Source organism: Cricetulus griseus (assembly GCF_003668045.3).
Source record: "Cricetulus griseus strain 17A/GY chromosome 1 unlocalized genomic scaffold, alternate assembly CriGri-PICRH-1.0 chr1_0, whole genome shotgun sequence".
NCBI classification, from domain to species: domain Eukaryota; kingdom Metazoa; phylum Chordata; class Mammalia; order Rodentia; family Cricetidae; genus Cricetulus; species Cricetulus griseus.
In genome coordinates, this window is record NW_023276806.1 from 52,082,167 (window position 1) to 52,100,712 (window position 18,546).

An 18,546-nucleotide genomic window follows, 5' to 3' on the forward strand; every position below is an offset into this window, starting at 1 on the left:
ATGAGCACCGTTTGGTTGGTTTCTAGCTATCTATTAATTAATTAATTGAGATAGGGTCTCATCGCTGGGCCTGGCCAGATTCTGACTATCTCAACTGCCAAATAAAGAGAACTGACTAAGGAGAGCCGAAAGTGTAAGGAAGAGAGGATAGCTTCAATGGAAGGGCAAGATGAAACCAGTTTGTCTACATGCACCTTATGGTTACCAGCATCACTGTTACTACAGTTAATGTCTTTTTTTTAAGACATATATACCACAAGATGGCCTTTAGCTTGCTATGTAGCCATGGTAGCTTTCAATTCCTGCTCCTCCTCCCAAATGCTGGTAGTACAGGTATAAGCTTCACATTCAGATCTCTGTGGGTTCTTTCTTGAAATTATTATAGTCATTTGGCACATATCATCCTCACACAACCACCCTACAATATTATTTTCTTTTTCTGTAATTTTATTTTTATGTGCATTGGTGCTTTGCCTGATTTTGTGTTTGTGTGTTGGGTTACCTGGAACTGGAGTTACAGACAGTTTGTGAGCTGCCATTCAGGTGCTGGGAATTGAACCCAGGTTCTCTGAAGAGCAGCCAGTGCTCTAAACTGCTAAGCCGTCTCTCCAGCCCCACTGCCCCACTCCCCATCATTCTCAAATGTGGTAGGGTTTGAATTGAGTCCCAGCTTATTGAACTCTAAACAGCTCTGTCATCAAATCACATGCAATGAGAAGCCTCAGTCACAGAAGAGCAGGGGTTATTCAGGAGGAAACAGAAAGGAGAAAGAGCATTGTTTAAAAGTTAGTAGAGGAAAAAAACCTTATTAATTGTTCAGCAGTCTTTCCAAATTATTGTGGCTTTTTAAGTACTTACTTATCCGAAACAGTCCTTGTTTTCAAGAGTGCTGCTGTGTAGCAGATGGCTGCTGACTTTGGAAGGCTTATATCTGTAACAATAATTGTCAATTTAGGTAAGGATTAAAAATTATAACTCATAGTACAAATTCATCAGCTGTAACACAGTGGCAATGGTACCTGAACACACTGAAGGAAGGGCTAACTTGGATTCTAGATTTTACTATTTACTAGTGGCATATCCCTGAGCCAGTAGCAACTTGTACTGATCTCTTCTCTCCTCTTCTTCTGCACCCCCCCCCCATTTTGTTTTTCAAGACAGGGTTTCTCTGTGTTGCCCTGGCTGTCCTGGAGCTCTTTTTGTAGACCAAGCTGGCTTCGAACTCATAGATTTCTACCTGCCTCCTGGGTGTACCACCACCACCCCGCCTTGATCTCTTTTCATACCTTCTAGCAGAGATTAAACTATGTTGACAAAAGTCCTCTATATGATGACAACAGGTATTCTACAAATGTCTATAATCTGTTTACAATAAGACTAGACAGAGGAGGGGTTGGAGAGATGGCTCCTGTGGTTAAGAACACTAGCTGTTGTTCTTCCAGCGGTCCCAAGTTCAATTCCCAGCAACCACGTGATGGCTTACAACCATCTGTAATGAGATCTGGTGCCCTCTTCTGGCCTGCAGGCATACATGCAGGCAGAACACTGTATTCATAAAAAATAAATAAATATTAAAAAATGACTAGTCAGAGGAAATCCACAGTATAATTAAAAGTGTGTAAAAACTAAGGTTAGAAAAAATTAAAATACTTAATTGCTTTTATATATGGATTGATTTTAACTTTTCTCCTAAGTTTTTGACTTTTCTACATTTTTTTAAAGGACCACATTTCACAGAATATGAAGTTAATTTGAGATCGTAAACAAAATAAATCCTTTTTCAGAAGTATGCCTAAAATAGTGGTCTTAGAAGAGAGTAACACACTTTCATGATGTTCTCAGCTCCATGAGATCTCAGAGAGAAAGCCAGTTTCCAGTGACTTCAGGTCTGTACAATGAAGTGCAGTGAGACATGTGAGCACTAAAACCACAGAAGCATACCAAATGATGTAGGTTCTATTCACTTTAATGGGTTTACTTTATTGTAAACAAATCAGGTCCCTTCTGACTTTTGTATTCGGTTCCTAAGTTTCAAATATCACAATAGGCCATGCATCTAGTAAGTTACATATGGAAGGGATTTCTCACAAATTTTCCTATGAGCCTAAACTATTGTGAAGATCTGCCAAAATTCCAGATGGTTAAAAGAAAGAAACTTCACCTTCCAAATATATTACACGTCAACCTTCCCAAGTCATGGAGATTCCCAAACTATAGGGTAGGAACCTCTACAGAACAAATATGAGTAACTTTCCATATTCTGCTATAATGAAAGATGTGAGCTAGGAAGTTTGCAGCATCGGCTTTTATCAACTGTATATTAAAAGTAGGGGAAACTAAAATAAGAATAAATCATGACAGAAAACCTCAGAAGAGCTGAGCCAGTTTTATTAAAGTAAAATTTTTTATAAATTTATGAAGCCCTAAACCTTAAGAAATGTATGCACATTTAAAAAATACATATATCCTAGCTGGGCATGGTACCACACACCTTTAATCCCAGGACTTGAAAGACAAAGGCAGAGGCAGAGGCAGAGGCAGAAGAATCTATGAGGGAGACAAAACACGGTAATGCCTTAATTTGAGTGAGGAGAAAGTCTGTAGTTTTGTTTTTTGTTTTTTATTTCTTTGAGAAAGGGTTTCTCTGTGTAGCCCTGGACATCCTGGAACTTGCTCTGTAGACCAGGCTGGTCTCTGAGAGATTTGCCTGCTTCTACCTCCTAAGTGCTGGGATTAAAGACCTGCGCCACCACCACCACTGAGCAAAAGTTTGTGGTTTTAACATTTTCCCAACTCCATTTGTAGTCAACTGTTATTGTTATAATAATACAAATAGCTAATATACATGGAATGATTTTTATTAAATGACTAGTAAATATAGAGATGGAATGACTGATTTATGGTTCAGGTTTGCCACTCATTCAGTGGAAGACATTACACAATATTTAACCTTCTTAAACTCCAGTATCCTAATTTAGTGCCTGAAAAAAGTAAAAACATTTGTCCTACCACTTCACATGTTTAATATATGGATGCAGAGAAATCATATAAATTACTTTTGATAACTAAGAGTCATTGTAAAACTCTTATTCTGATTTATTCTTATAAAGAGTATTACACATCTTCTATTGGTATTCCTTATATGCCAAAATTCATGAAGCACCCTACTACATGCACAGTGTTATACTTTTCCAATTACCTGTCTTTATATGCTACCTTCAGTGTAACTACTATCCAGTTCTCTGTGTGTTCCTCTAAGCCCTAAATGCCATGAGGGCTAAATCCACTTTCACCATTGCATTCTAAGTGCCACACACACACACACACACACACACACACACAGTTAACAGAGAACGCATCTTCTTGTGAGTGTCTGGTTCAGCTGGGAAGACAGACAGAGAAGACGTTTCACAGCAGCTATATCTGCACCTTAAAACTGACTGTTAAGACTGGAAAGAAGCAACCAAAGAAACACTAGACTGGACTGGACTGCAGATTACACAATCCAAAAGAAGTTATAACCAAGTTATCTACCAAAACACACACAAAAAAACTCACCATCATATTTTGCCAGGACTGCCTGAACATCTGCATAGGCCTGCAACTCTAGAAGTGATTCTAAGAGGTTTTCATGGATGTTCAACATGGTAAGAGGAGGAAATTCTTTCATCAACTGTATATTAAAAGGAAGGAAAAATACTAAAATAAATAAATCATGACAGAAAAACTCAGAGGAGCTGAGTCAGGTTTGTTAAAGTACAAATTATTTTGCTTTTTTACAAACTTATAAAGACCTAAACCTTAAGAAATGTATGCACATTAAAAATATCTGCCAGGTGGTGGTGGTGTACACCTTTAATCCCAGCACTTGGGAGGCAGAGGCAGGTAGATCTCTGTGAGTTTGAGGCCAGCCTGGTCTACAGAGCGAGTTCCAGGACAGCCAGGGCTACAAGATAAGACCCCATCTCAAGAAAAAAAAAAAAAACTATAATAATAAATAAAATATACTAACCTGTATAGAAATGGGCAACTGAAAAACAGTAACTCTGCATTAAAATAACTGATAACTTAATTTTTCTTAGTTTTGGGAACTATAGAAATAATGGTTCTGTTATCAAATTTACTTACATCTCTCATTATTTTCACTGCTTCTCTTATTCTTCCCAATTTTCTTGCACACATTGCCAATCTTCTTTTTATATATACAAGTACATTGGTATCTCGTCCTATTTAGAAAAACAAGAAAATGACACAACTATCACTTTTGTAATATGGCCTGACACTTCATTAAAATATTATCCATGAATTTTATTTGCTTATCCTAGAAGATCTATGAAAATTAAATTATATCAGAGTGCATTATTATTAGTGAATATTCAATTTATGTTATAAATAATAAATGTGTGTTCTTTCTATATTAGAAACTTCAAATATACATTTAATTACTTTTTCCTCTAGTAGTAAGCAATATGAATGTAGTATACATAGTTCATCTGGTTGACGAGTTTAACACTGACAGAAAACAAGTAAATTTAATAGGCAGATATATTTGTCTATCTCAAGTTTCTGAATAAACAATCTATAATTTCAGTATTATTATTTTGACCCAAAATTCTAAATTTCCTAAACAAAATTTCCATGAACAATATAAACTTTGATTAAGTTAGTAATTAATTAAAAAAACTATTCTAGAAAGGACTAAGAAAAAATCTTTAACATGGGCTAGTAAGATGGCTCAGCAGGTAAAAGATACTTGCTTGCCAAGTTTGGTGACCTGAGTTTGGTCCCTAGGACCCAAATGGTAGAAGAAAACTGAGACACAAGTTGTTTTCTGACTTCTATGCATGCACATGTTCATGTACACATATACACACACAAATACATATACATAAATAAGTATAATTTTAAAATTAAAATTCTACAAGATAACCACATTTGATATTATGCAAGGGCAAACAGCAAGAGATTTTTATAGATGTAGTTTCATTAGTCCCAGGCTGCAAAATTAACTATTCCCGTAGTTTTGTATAACAACATGCCTTAATGAAATATATTGTAAACACAAGTATTTAACTGAGAGAAAACATTAGCCAAATTTTAATTTCCATAAACAAAAGATGTAGAACTTAACTGCTAAGAGATAATGCCTTGTGTAAACATATTTCAATTTATTGCCCAGTATCTGCCAAAATCATGAAACTAAAACGCCCTGGCCACACATCTCAGCCAGAAACAGCAACACTGCCGATTCTAACAGCTTTGGTAAGTGTCGCAACCCTAACCAGAAGACCATCTCTAAAAGAAAACAGTCCCTGTGCCTCATCATATCTCAAGCATGTTGGAGAAAAATGAATCAAAAAAAGAAAAAACATCACATATGAGACTGGAGTATGGACTAAGAGTCAGATGGTGTTAAAGGAACAATCCCTAAAAATAGCAAGACCCTGCCTTAAAACAAAACAAACAAAAACAACAGGAGGAGGAAGGGATAAAGGAAGAAAAGAAGGAAGGAGGAAAGGAACCACCCTTTGGCACCACACATAGATCCATAGACTGAAGAGCAAACACAATGAAGTTTGGGCTGGGCATGCAGCTCAGTGTTAGGTATTGCCAAGCATGTGGGAGGGAAGCCCTGGATTTGATTCCCAAAAATACAAAAAAATGTACCCCTCCCATTGCTCTGAGGAAGGGTCAGGGTAAAGACAATATCTATTGTCTAGGGAGGATCTCAGTACTACATGTTATCATTAGAAGGTACCCTTGAATTTTAAAAAGTACTGTCGGTCTAGTGACCAGTTAGTTCTTATAGGAAAGAAATGCTCAGTCTCAAAACAGCATTTTTTTTTCAAGGTAACCAAAGCAGATGCCTTCCCTTCCACAAACATTGTCTGGGTACTATATACTTCTTTCTGTATTGTTAGCTTATTAGAATTAATAGACCAGAAATATGAATCTATCAGTTGTCTCATAAAAATTATCAAATTTTCACATATTTTCTTATTATTATTGTTTCATGCTTTAAACACAAAAGACACAAGTTAAGGACAGAATCTGGGCCGGGTAGCACATGTCTATAATCCCAGCTCGGGAGGGAAGTTCAGTTCCGGATTATCCTCATCCACATGGTAAATTTGAGACTAACACCTCAAGAAAACAAAAGGGGGGAAAAAAAAAGGAAAAATAGCCAGTTCAAATTTGCTTACTCAGTTGAGCTTCATGCTGAGGACTCTGGTGTTGGCACTGCTGTGACCGTCTATAAATGATCTCACCCGCCCTGAGTGCCTGTTTAAATAACCTTTCAGCATCTACAATGGTTGTTGCTTCTTCTTCAGCCAGTAGAACATAGGCAGTGGCACAGCTATAAAGCAAGCAAGCAAGGCTATGTTAAGTACTATGGTAAAGCTCGAATTTCTCTTGGACAGGCCTCTTGCTATATCATGCTTCCCTCATCCGTACCTACACTTTCCATCTTGAAGGAGAAAAATAAAACATCATTCAGCATTTTAACTACGGGTACACTAGTATATTCATTACATCCAACCCCACAATGTTTTTTCCACTCTCTACTTTCTGTCTTTTCTATTTCTATCTTTGTTCTCTGACCCTGTTTTTTTTTTTTTTTTTGTTTGTTTGTTTGTTTGTTTTGTGGAAGGGAAGAAAAAGTAAGACATATAAGACATTGTTTTAAAAAGTAGTTGTAAGGACCACCCACTGGTCACACCTGCTCATAGGTACTCTGTAATGTCCTTATCATGTGGGTGACCATGGGAGTGCAGATTGGGAAGACTTCCATGGCTGATGATGGATTCTTCATACCTGATCAGAGACAGATTCCTACACTAAGATTTTCTACAAGCCAAGTGCTCTCTCTGTTGTCTTCTGTTGGTCTTATCCACACAAGTCTACATTCCAGACCCCCCTCTCATACACCTACACTCGACCCACACAGTCATGTTTACCCCCAAGCTTCCTTTTCCTCACCCTGCTAAAACACAGAGATTTTTGTTTGTATCTTTAAAGTCAACAGCTGGCCAATAAAATAAACTAATTCTTGGCTTTGGACAAGAAAGAAAAACAAAGTTTCCCTTCCATGTATTTCTGGACAAGTACATTTAGTCTGAAGATGATGTCTAAATTCTGCTTGTCCAAGCCCACACAGTCCAACATTCAAGTCAGTAGCCACAAGTAGTCACTGATCACTTGAAATATGGTTAATCTGAACTGACATGGCATTTTGATGCATTTCAGATTTTAAAGACTGAGAAAATGTAAAATACCTCATTGATAGGTTTTTAATATATGGATCATATGTGAAAACATTTTAAATTTTGAATATAGATAATTGAAACTAACATCTTTTAACTTTTTCAATGTGGTTACTAGAAAATCTAAAAAGTTATATATATGGTTCACATGTTCCAATTAGAGATTATTGGCAAAACAAACAAACAAAAACCACAAGGGCAGGCATGAAATATGGGGATGGTGAGTAGCTATCATCCACATCTATGATACCAACACTTAGAACCCTGAGACAAGAGGACCTCGAATTTGGGGACAGCTTTGACTATATAGGATTACCTATGTACTCTGGACTTTATGACAAAAACCCTGTCTACTATTGAAGAATAAAAGAAAAAGGTAGCTTTCCTCAATAAGGGTTAAGAAGGGCCTTTCAGATATAAAGTTCAAATCACACCACTGAGTTATTTTTCAAATAGCACTGTAAATTTATATATAAAATGTTACTAATCAACACATTTCTCCACTGAATTACATTGAATTTTGATAAACGTTAGATATATTGCTGGTTTAATCACTAAGTATCCAGCTTGCCATTCCAAAAACAGACTCTTGCAACACAGCCCAGGCTAGCCTTGAACTCCCATTCTCCTGATTCAACTTCTCAAGGCTGGTAATTACAGATGTATTTCACAATGCCTCTCATCAAATATTTGTATTTAATGTTTTGTTTCAATCACTTTTAAATAATCAGGACAGGAATATTTTTGTAGGGCTGGGGATATCACAGTGGTAGAGCACTTGCCTAGCATGCTTGAGGCCCTGAGTTCGATCCCAGCACTGCAAAACAAAATAAAACACCACTTGTATAAAGACCTTGATAAAATTGATAAAATAGAATCTAAATAGAAAAATAACTTTACTTTATTATTAGATTTGCAATGCTGGGGATAAAACTCAGGAACTCACATGGTAGACAATGTCTACCATCAAGATACAGCCCCAGCTCCTAACATAACTTTAAATTATAAGCTGGGTCTGGTAGCACAGGCCTGTAATCCCAGTTTCTCAGAAGGCTGAGGCAGGAGGGTCACAAGTTCAAGGACTTCCTGGGTAAATTAGTAAGACTTTGTCTCAAAAAGTGAAAAAGAGGGGTCTGGAAATATAGCTCAAGGACAGAGCACTTGTCTGTCATGTGCAAGGCCCTGGGTGCTACCCCCAGTACCACCACCACCAAATCACATTATAGCTTATAGTCTGTGCTTCTTGATAGCTTTGCCTTATATTCTTTCATTAGATATGTTATTACAAGAAATTAGTCTTATGCATACCTAATGACTTTCCTTTGTCTTAAACTGGTGTTAAATTCACATACTAGTATAAAATTTTAATTTTTATTTCATGTGATTATTTTTTACTTGATTATGTGTGCCTATGTGTACATCACAGTACACATGTGGAGATCAGAGGACAATTCGAGGAATTTGGTTCTCTCCTTGCACCATGTAGGTCCTGGGGATCAAAGTGAAGTCATCAGTTTGGCACAGGCACCTTTACCAGCTGAGTGATCTTGCAGGCCCACCAGTGTAAAACATTTTCAAATGTAGAATTCAGAAACTTTCACTATAGTCTCAAGGTTGTGCAACTATAACAGGTACATAAAGCATCTTCATCACCCCCAAAAGCACCATAACCATTCAGCAGTTCCACTGTCTCTCCTACCTCTTTTTTGGTTTTGGTTTTAATTTTGGTTTTTCGAGACAGGGTTTCTCTTGTAGACCAGGCTGGTCTCAAACTTAGAGATCCACCTGCCTCGGCCTCTGCCTCCTGAGTGCTGGGATTAAAGGCGCGTGCCACCACTGCCCAGCACTTATCACCTCTTTAACAGTGTCCTTTGGTACACAGAGGTTTCACCTTAATAAGGCATGGTTTACCTACTTTTTCTTCTATTGCTTATGCCTTTGATGTCGTGATTGTTAAACCTGGGGTCATAAGACTGTCCCTCCTCTCTTCTCCTCTCCTCTCTTCTCCTCTCCTGTCTCCTCCTCTCCTCTCCACACCTCCCTTCCCCTCTCCTTTCATCTTCTCTCCTCCCCCTCCCTCTTTTACAGGGCAAAGTTGCAGGGCTTCAAGCATACTAGGCAGAAACTCTATCACTGGCCGACATCCCTAACCCATTCCATGTTCTCTTATAAGAGTTTACAGTTTAGCTCCCTTACAATAATTTACAGTTTGGTTATTTATTTTTTAATTAATTAATATGCATATGTGACATAAAGGTCCAATCTCCAGCTTACACATGTGACTATCCAATTGTTTCAACATCATGTGAAAAACAACTTCTTCTTGGGGGGGGGCAGTGTTTCAAGACAGGGTTTCTCTGTATAGCCCTGGCTGTCTTAGAACTCACTCTGTAGACCAGGCTGCCTCAAACTCAGAGAGTTCCACCTACCTTTGCCTCCTGAGTGCTGGGATTAAAGCATCACAGCCATCACAGCCCATCAAAAATCAACTGAAAGTCCATAAACATATGGGCTTACTTTCCAGCAAGCCATTGGTCTAGGTGTCTAATCTTATGGTTTAACTATCTAGTTTTGTAGGAAGTTTTAAAATTGGAAAATGTGAGTCTTCCAATGTTGTCCTAAGATTGTTTTTGGCTACTTAGAATCTCTGGCCATTATACACAAATGTTAAGATCGGCTTGCCAATTTCTTCAAAAATAGAAACTGTGATTTTAATTACTTTTATTTTCATTTTTAAGTGTTCAATGCATGCAATGCCCATGGAGACCAGAAGAGGGTGTTGGATCCCCCAGAAGTAGAAGTGGCTTCAAATGATTGTGAGCTGTTGGAGATTAAATCAGGGTTCTCTGGAAAGGCAGCCAGTGCTCGTAACCACTGCACGTTTTCTCCAGGCCCAGTAGGTTTAATTTTAATAGGAGTATATTAAATCTGTAGATTGATACAGGAGAGCATTGACATTTTAGGTAACGATATCTAACTTTTATTATACATGAACAGAAGATTCCTTTCCATTTGTTTAGCTTTTACTTATTTAGTTATTTATTGCTACCTGAACAATGTTTTGTGGATCTTTAAGTTGTTTTTAATTACTAAGTGTATAAATATAGGCACACATATGTCATCACATTCATATGAAGTCAGAAGATGACTGTTGGAAGTCAGCTCTCTCCTCCTAGATTCTAGGGTCAAGCTCAGGTCAGAAGACAGACCTGCATCTCCCCAGCTGCATTCCAGTTCTAAGTGTGCAAGTCTTACACTTTCTTGGCTAAACTTACCCCTAAGCATTTTAATAAGCTTAATGCCATTGTAAATCGGGCTGCTAACTTTTTACTCAAACATACTTAACCTAAATTATAAGCACTGAGAGGTTTCTATTTGTGTGAACTTCTTAAGGTTTTCTAGACATATGATCACATGTGAATAAAGACAGTTTACTTCTTCCTTTCAAATCCAGATGCATTTTTTTTTTCCTTTTCTTACCCAACTGCCCTTGTTAGGATTTCTAATAACATGTAAACAGAAGTAGTGAGAGCACGAATCCTTGCCTTACTCATTTGAAACAGAAAGTTTGCAGTCTTTCATCACCAAGTGTCCTTAGGTGCAGGCTTTTCAGAGAGCCTTCATTACTTTGAGCAGGATTCCTTACATCTATAATGTTTTTAGTATTTATCATAAAATGATGTTGGATTTTGTCAAACACTTTAGTGAACTGAGATGACTTGTGGATTTTGCACCTTGTTCTATTAATACAGTGTGTTGCATTAATTAGTTTCACACATTTTTGTCATGGAGGCTTTTCCTGTACTACCCGATACAATCATGCAGATTCTTCCCTTCATGTGTCGAAATTCTTTAATTGTAACAAACCCCACTTGGTGCTCACATACAATACTTTCCAAATGCTGCTAGATTTATTTGGTGTGCTACATCTTGGTTGGGCTATTATCTCTTCAAATATTATTCCTGCACTGTTTTTTCTCTCTCCCATATTTCAGGGACTCCAGTTATAAGTAGGGTAGCATGACTGATTGTCCCCAGGTCTCAGATCCTCCATCTCTCTTCATTGCTACTTCTGAGACTACATATGCTCAAGTAGCCTACACAACTTTGCTGAATCTTCTGTCTGCTCAGATCTGTCACCGACCTCCTACAGTATATTTTTACTTCAATTGCACTTTTCAATCCTAGGATTTCCTCTTAGTCCCTTATGTGCCCAGCTGCCCTTGTTGGGATTTCAGAAATGTATTGATAATTTTCTAATGTTGAAACATCACCTTGGACTTTTCTTGTAGTTCTTACCTTTGTGAACAAATTTAAAATAGATTATTAAAAATCTATCACGTCAAAAGTCCAGTCTTCTTTGAAGACATTTCCATGAATACCTTGCCCATTATTGTTCTGTTGTTTCTTTGAATGCTGACTTTTGCTATTTTGTTTGGGAACAGGGTCTGGCTGTAGCACAGGCTAACCCAGAGTTCAGTTATAGCTTCCTGACTGCTGAGATTAGAAGTATATACCACCACACCCACATTCTTTGCATGCTTCATAAGTTTTTGTTGAAAACTGTAATTTTCACTCTAATACTCTGGCAACTCTACAACAGGATTTTCTGTACTCCCTCTGTTGTTGCTTCCTGTTGTAGTTGTTTGTTAACTGGATTTCCTGACAGTTTGTGAATTCTGTATTCTTTGTCATGTGTGACCAATAAGGTCTGTACTTGGTTAGCATTGTGGTCAATTAATGATCAGATAAAGGTTTCTTAAATATCTATGAGCAAAGTAAAGAAACCAAATCTCCATAGATAGGGTGTGTGTGTGTGTGTGTGTGTGTGTGTGTGTGTGTGTGTGTGTGTGTGTGTGTGTGTGTGTGTGTTTGTGCACTAGAGTGCACTTTCAACATTCACTCAGGTATTTTACAACTATCATAGTTTTCATTTCCTACTGTGCCCAACCTAAATGTTATCCAGATAGAAGATTCCTTACTCCTTACATATCTCACATTTTTTAGAAATTTTATCATAAAATGATGTTGGATTTTGTCATTTTTTTTCATGAATGAAGATGATGTATGGGCTTAAGAGGACTTGAAAACCAAGTATTTCTGAGCATGTGACCAACTCTGTCAAAAATTGGTTCTTTGAGGCTCCCAGGAATTTGTGGAAGCTTTTCAAGGTGCTATTCTCCAGTGTCTCACTCCCCAATCTTTCCTCACAAATTTTCTGGTTTGTCTATTTTCTTGTCCCTTTGTTTTATCCTTTGCATCAGACAGAGATGGCTAATAACACATTTTTCTCTAAATATTTTCACCTTCATGTAGTCAATTCAGAGAATTTCAAAGTAACTAAAAATTTGAGCTGGAGCTTCAAAGAACCATCATACTAGGAAAAAAAAAAAAAAAAAAAACCATAGCTCTGTTCCTGGCACTATACACTATGTCTGCTCTGACACTATACACTATCTCTGCTCCCTGACACTATACTCCTATATCTGCTCCCTGGCACTATACACCTCTATCTGGCTGTGATTCTGTCTTCCACTGAGCTAGAGAGTGAAGGATCAGCTCCCGTATATTTAGGAACTTTGTACTTGATCACCAGGTGACTTCATTAAAGCTCTGATAATTTTACAGTGTCAATAGGTCAGTCACACACTCCTGTTAGCCAGTCACTAGGTGGAGAGCATTGCCATTATTTTGTTCCCTCAGGAGGGTCTTCTTACTGACAAGAACACTTCAAGGAAACTCTAAATTCATATTAGCCAGGAGGCATTCTCTGCGCACCTGGCATTTATTTAGGACATATTAGATTAAAAGTCACTGATCTATGTGTTTAAACTAACTAGGTGTTTTACATTTTTGTAAAACATTTAAGGATATAAAGATAATGTAAAAATCTATGAAAGTAAATGCTGTTAACAAGAAAAAAATTAACAGAGCTATTTTGCTAATTTTGAATCCACTTATTATGTCTCAAAGCCCATTGCTGAGTATAAGTTCCCAGGACTGATGAGTGCTTTAAATGAATGATTTAAATGAAAAACAAAATAAAATAGTGACATAAATATTTAATTACCCACTTAACTACTAAGTATTATTAGCATTCCTCATTAGTACTCTTTATTTTAAGAAGAACTTCTAAAATATTTTTATGTAAAACCATATGATAATTTATACTTTTAAAAGCAAAATACAGATGTCAGTGAACACTGCAAATCTTATCTCTAATATGCAAGATAGGAATGGAGACTGCCAGTGTTCCTAATTTTGTGAGCAGATAAAAGGAAATACAAAATTATTTGCCTGTGTTTCCTTTAAAACAAATTTATTTTTCCAACTTACTCATTGTTTAACTCTAAAGCTTGATAGGCTGCTTTGATTCGAGCTGGAGGATTTCTTTCCCTCCATGCCTTCTGCATAACTGTGGGAAAAATATTTCAAAGAGTGGATGAGATGGTAAACATAAATAATCTTATGTAAAACGTATGATGAATGAGCTAAAAGAGTAAACAAAGCTTTAAATATCATGTTTTTAAACATATGAAACTGAGTTACTAGCTCACAATTACATAAGAAATTTATATTAAATCTGGAAACTTTTCATATAATAAAAATATTCTATGATCTATTTTAATAACACATAAAGTACTTAACTGAATTAATCACATCATTGTTACACACAAACATTTATGTATCTAAGTGCATGTCAACACTGAGCTTGAATGATACTAGATCATAATAGACATGAAAGTTCTACTTTGATCATTCTGAAAAGGGTCTATGGAACTACTAAAAATATACAAAAGCTTAAAAAGTCTTTGTTTAAGCAATGATTCAGTATAGGAAAAATGTATAGATGTGAATTTTCTGTGAAAAATGGGAAGGAAGACTGGGTTAATTTAGAATACAGTGCATCTCTGGAAAACCTCAGCTTTATCAAGATTCAACATTAGCCTAAGTTAGGATTTCTCTGAAATAATGGGATGGGTTTTGCTACCATTTATTGAACCAAAATGAAGATACCACATTATGTGATGTCTCCTAAAAGCTAAACACACACACACACACACACACACACACACACACACACACACACACACACTCACACACACACAAGTTGACTCTGGGGAACTACCTGGCTTACTCTACATTTGATAAGAAAAATGGAGAACTTATGAATGTTGACTTTGGAACAAAACCTACAACTGTCCAGAAAGAATAACGTGGAAAATGTTTGAGTTTTCCTTTGGAAACAAAATATTAGTCTTGGCTCAGAAGATGAGACAATATATTCCACATGTGTAACAAAAATACATTTTTCATATCAAACATGTCACCAGCTAGCTGACAGCTAATGCTTCCTGAACTTGACAAATTGATGCAAGCCAGCACTGCCTGATTCTGACCAGGTAAAGAACATCGATCTGTCACAACACTGAAAAAGGACATAGAAACAGACTAGGATATTAGACTTGTAAACCTTGGATGATGGGACTTTCTTCTATCAACTGTATTGCATTTGAGGTGATTATACAGTATTCTAATATATAATCATAATTTATCTCATTAATTCCCTTTTAGTAAAATTATTTTCAGTGCTTTCCTATTATAAAAACATTGTAGACTATACATAACCCAAGATCTTGGAAAGTAGAAGCAGAAAGATCTAGAGTTCAAGGTCATTTTTAGCTATGCAGAGAGTGTGAGGCCAATCTGGGCTACATGAAACTCTGTCTCAAAAACAAAAAATAGCAACAGAAAAACCATTGTTATAACAATCATTCAGCCAGTACGGTAGTGAAAACCTCTTATCTAGCATTCAAGAGGCTGAGGCAGGAAGATCACTATGAATCTGAGACCAGCCTGGACTATATAGCAAGTACCAGGTTAGCCAGGGATACAGAGCAAGAACCTGACTTAGACAAACAAGCAAAAAATGACTGGGAATAAAGTTTGATAGTAAAAAAGTAATTGTCTAGCATGCATGAGTTCTTAGAGTTATTCCTCAGTACTACAATACAACAGCAAAAACACAAAACAAACAAAAAATAATCTTTCAGCTTCTGTCTTTGTACAGCTGACCAAACATTTCTTTAAAATAGGTACAGCCACCGGAAAGGAGCATCTATTCGAGTTTGAGGCCAGCCTGTTCTACTGAATGAGTTCCAGGAGAGCCTGAAAAGCTACAGAGAAACCCTGTCTCAAAAAAAACTGAAAACAAAAACAACAAAATAAAGTAAAATAGGTACAGCCTTTAAAGGATTTTGGATACATACCCTCAAATTCTACTCAATAAAATTATTGGTTTAATTAAGCATAGGAAAGTGACCATTTCCCCAATTTCTTACCCTTTGTGCCAGGTTGATCATCTCTATACAAAATACAATACATGAAACCAAAAGTGGAAAAAAAATCAATACCTGCCTTCATGGGATAGGTTACAGTCAAAACACAGACACAATAGTGGGGGGTGGAGGGGTTAGCCTATACCTGTAATCCCAGAACTTGGGCAGTAAAGGCAGGAGGAGCTCAAGGCCAGTGTTGGTAACATAAGAAGTTAAAGCCTAGACTGGGCTATATAAGCCCCTATATCTCTAAAAAAAAAAAAACAATAACAAAACAATACAAAAGAAATTACTTTTCACTTATGTGTATAAGATATATGAGCTGGGCGGTGGTGACCTTTAATCCCAACACTCGGGAGGCAGAGGCAAGTGGATCTCTGTGAGTTCGAGGCCAGCCTGGTCTACAGAGTGAGTGCCAGGACAGGCTCCAGAGCAACACTCTGTCTCGAAAAAACAAAAAAACAAACAAACAAAAAACCCCAAGAATTCTGAGTTTAGACTTGAGTCCCATTCTCAAGATACAACATTATTATTATACAAATATCTCAGATATTAAAGAAAATCTAAAAGACACTCTGATCCCTAGAATTTCAGACAAGGGCTATTCAGTCCGTATTATCAATCTCAGTTAATCTAATATATGAAGACAATATCATTTGTAATTTTTTATTTCTACTGTTTCTTTTTTTGTTTGTTTTTGTTTTTTGAGACAGGGTTTCTCTGTGCATCCTTGGCTGTCTGGAACTAGCTCTGAAGACAAGGCTGGCCATAAACTTGCAAAGATCCTTCTGCCTCTGCCTCACGAGTGCTAGGATTAAAGGTGCATACCACCAAAGCCTGGCAATTTTTTATTTCTAATGAGTCTATGTAATGCATCTTTAAGGATTTTTTTCTTATTCTTGTGTTTTCAAATCCTCTACCATTCCTTCCTTTCAAAATTGCTCTTCACAACTGAGGTATTCCTAAATCTAAAGTGAAAGGGGGTAATACAAGCTTAAAAAATGGATTCAAGGCAGGCAATTGTATCTCACACCTTTAATCTCAGCATTCAGGAGGCAGAGGCAGGTATATCTCTGTAAACTAGAGGACAGCCTGATCTATACAGTGAGTTCCAGGAAAGCCAGGGCTGTCACCAAAAAACCTGTCTCAAAAAAGAAAAAAAAAAAAAAAAGAAATTAAAAAAAATCCAAGGCCTAAGAATAATTTAAATCAAAATTCTGACTCATTATTCAATACTACTAAGAGCTCATGATATGTTTAAAATAATTAAAACACACAAAAAAACAATTCATTCAGACTTACCTATTTTTCAATTAATATTTCTGATATTCTGTTAAGCACAAAAGAGAACTGCACCTGTCTGTGGGTTAAGGACTACAGATGTAAATGTCTACAAAGTCCCAGAAGTAACAAAGTGCTAAGAGCACACACACTGTATGTGAGCAGCAGAATAGCTGCTCAGCCCTAGCTGACTACAGAGAGTGGACACATAGGTCTACTCCCACATTTTCCAACCTCCATCAAAGTATAAAGCTGGATATTAATGAGAAATCTCTTGAGGGTTTTGGCTGTTTCATATTTTGTTTTGCTTTCTGAGACAGGGTTGCTCAGTACTCTGCCATCCTCCTGTCTCAACTTTAGCAGCTTGGACAACAGATATATCCTGGTTTCTAAATGTTCAAAGTGAGCCGGGCATTGGTGGCACACACTTTTAATCCCAGCACTCGGGAGGCAGAGGCAGGTGGATCTCTGTGAGTTCGAGGCCAGCCTGGTCTCCAGATCGAGTTCCAGGATAGGCTCCAAAGCTACACAGAGAAACCCTGTCTCGAAAAAAAACAAAAAAACAAAACAAAAAAAAAAAGTTCAAAGTGAAAACATCATTCAAAGCACACTGGTACCCAGCTCTTGAAGGAATGCTTATTCTCAGATTTAAACCAACAAATCAATTAGATAAGAGCAAAATCTATTAATATAATGACTGCTGATGACAATAAGTAAAGGGAAATTTACTACATCTCACTTGTGCATGTTTGCCTTATTTACTATAAAAAGCTATACTGACATGAATCATTGCCTTTATGAGTGTCTGAAAGGATAAAAGGGAAACTGACAGTTCATTCTGAATTCTCACTCAACAAAGTCTATCTGTGAGTTCAGTATTTAACTAGATTACACACACCTCTGGAAGTACGAGAAACTGCAAAGACCAAAATGATGCACGAGGTCTTAAGAAAATAGATGTCAAAAGCCTTAGTTTATTAAAATTCATATGATTATTTCCTATAACTGATTTACCTGAAGAATCCTCCTCTGACTAGTCTAGTCAGCCTTTCCTACCTAACCATAACTAACCCCTCTCCTGAGAGGTGCTCTCCTTTCTAGCTTACAAAAGAAAGGCTCGCCTCTTAGCCTCTCCAAATCTTCCAAGATTCAGTGTGTATGAACTGCTCAAAACCTCTAGGTACCAATGGTACGACACAGTTTAGATTTGGAGCAGTCAGCTTGGGAGATGGCGGTCCTTGTTTGTTTATTTTCGAAGTAAAGTTAAAATTCTCCTGCCTCAGCCTTCCAAGTATTAGGGTTATAGGCATGAACCATCAAGTCTGGCTGAGGACAGTCACCCTAAATCAAGGCACCTGAAAATGAGGATTCCTGCCTTTTACTTCTTTAGAACTCTACAGTGAGGAACAACATTCTTCCACACTGGGGATGTAGCTTTCTTGGTCGAATGCCTGCCTCGGATGCACAAAGTCTTGGATTCAATCCCAGCACCACATGGACTGGGTATAATCCTAGCATTCAGGTAAAGGTAGAAAAATCAGAAATTCAAGGACATTATCAGTATATGGGGAATTTGAAGTTAACAACCTGAGCTACATGAGAATCTTTCAAAAATGAATGCTAAATAAATAAATAGAATATTTGGCTCCTAGATGCTTTTA

The 18,546-nt window shown here is 37.0% G+C and overlaps 1 protein-coding gene across 2 annotated transcripts in view; it reads right to left on the bottom strand.

Moving 5' to 3' along the window:
• The window catches only part of St7l (suppression of tumorigenicity 7 like), a 57,950-nt gene that overhangs the window by 25,897 nt on the left and 13,507 nt on the right, over positions 1 to 18,546 (bottom strand). For both annotated transcript variants that reach the window (XM_035452038.1, XM_027393872.2), the window contains 5 exons: positions 13,602 to 13,680; positions 6,204 to 6,358; positions 4,129 to 4,226; positions 3,559 to 3,673; positions 859 to 931 (listed from right to left, as the gene is read on the bottom strand). In XM_035452038.1, the coding sequence (XP_035307929.1) occupies positions 859 to 931; positions 3,559 to 3,673; positions 4,129 to 4,226; positions 6,204 to 6,358; positions 13,602 to 13,680 (520 nt within the window). The remainder of the gene's footprint in view (positions 1 to 858; positions 932 to 3,558; positions 3,674 to 4,128; positions 4,227 to 6,203; positions 6,359 to 13,601; positions 13,681 to 18,546) is intronic.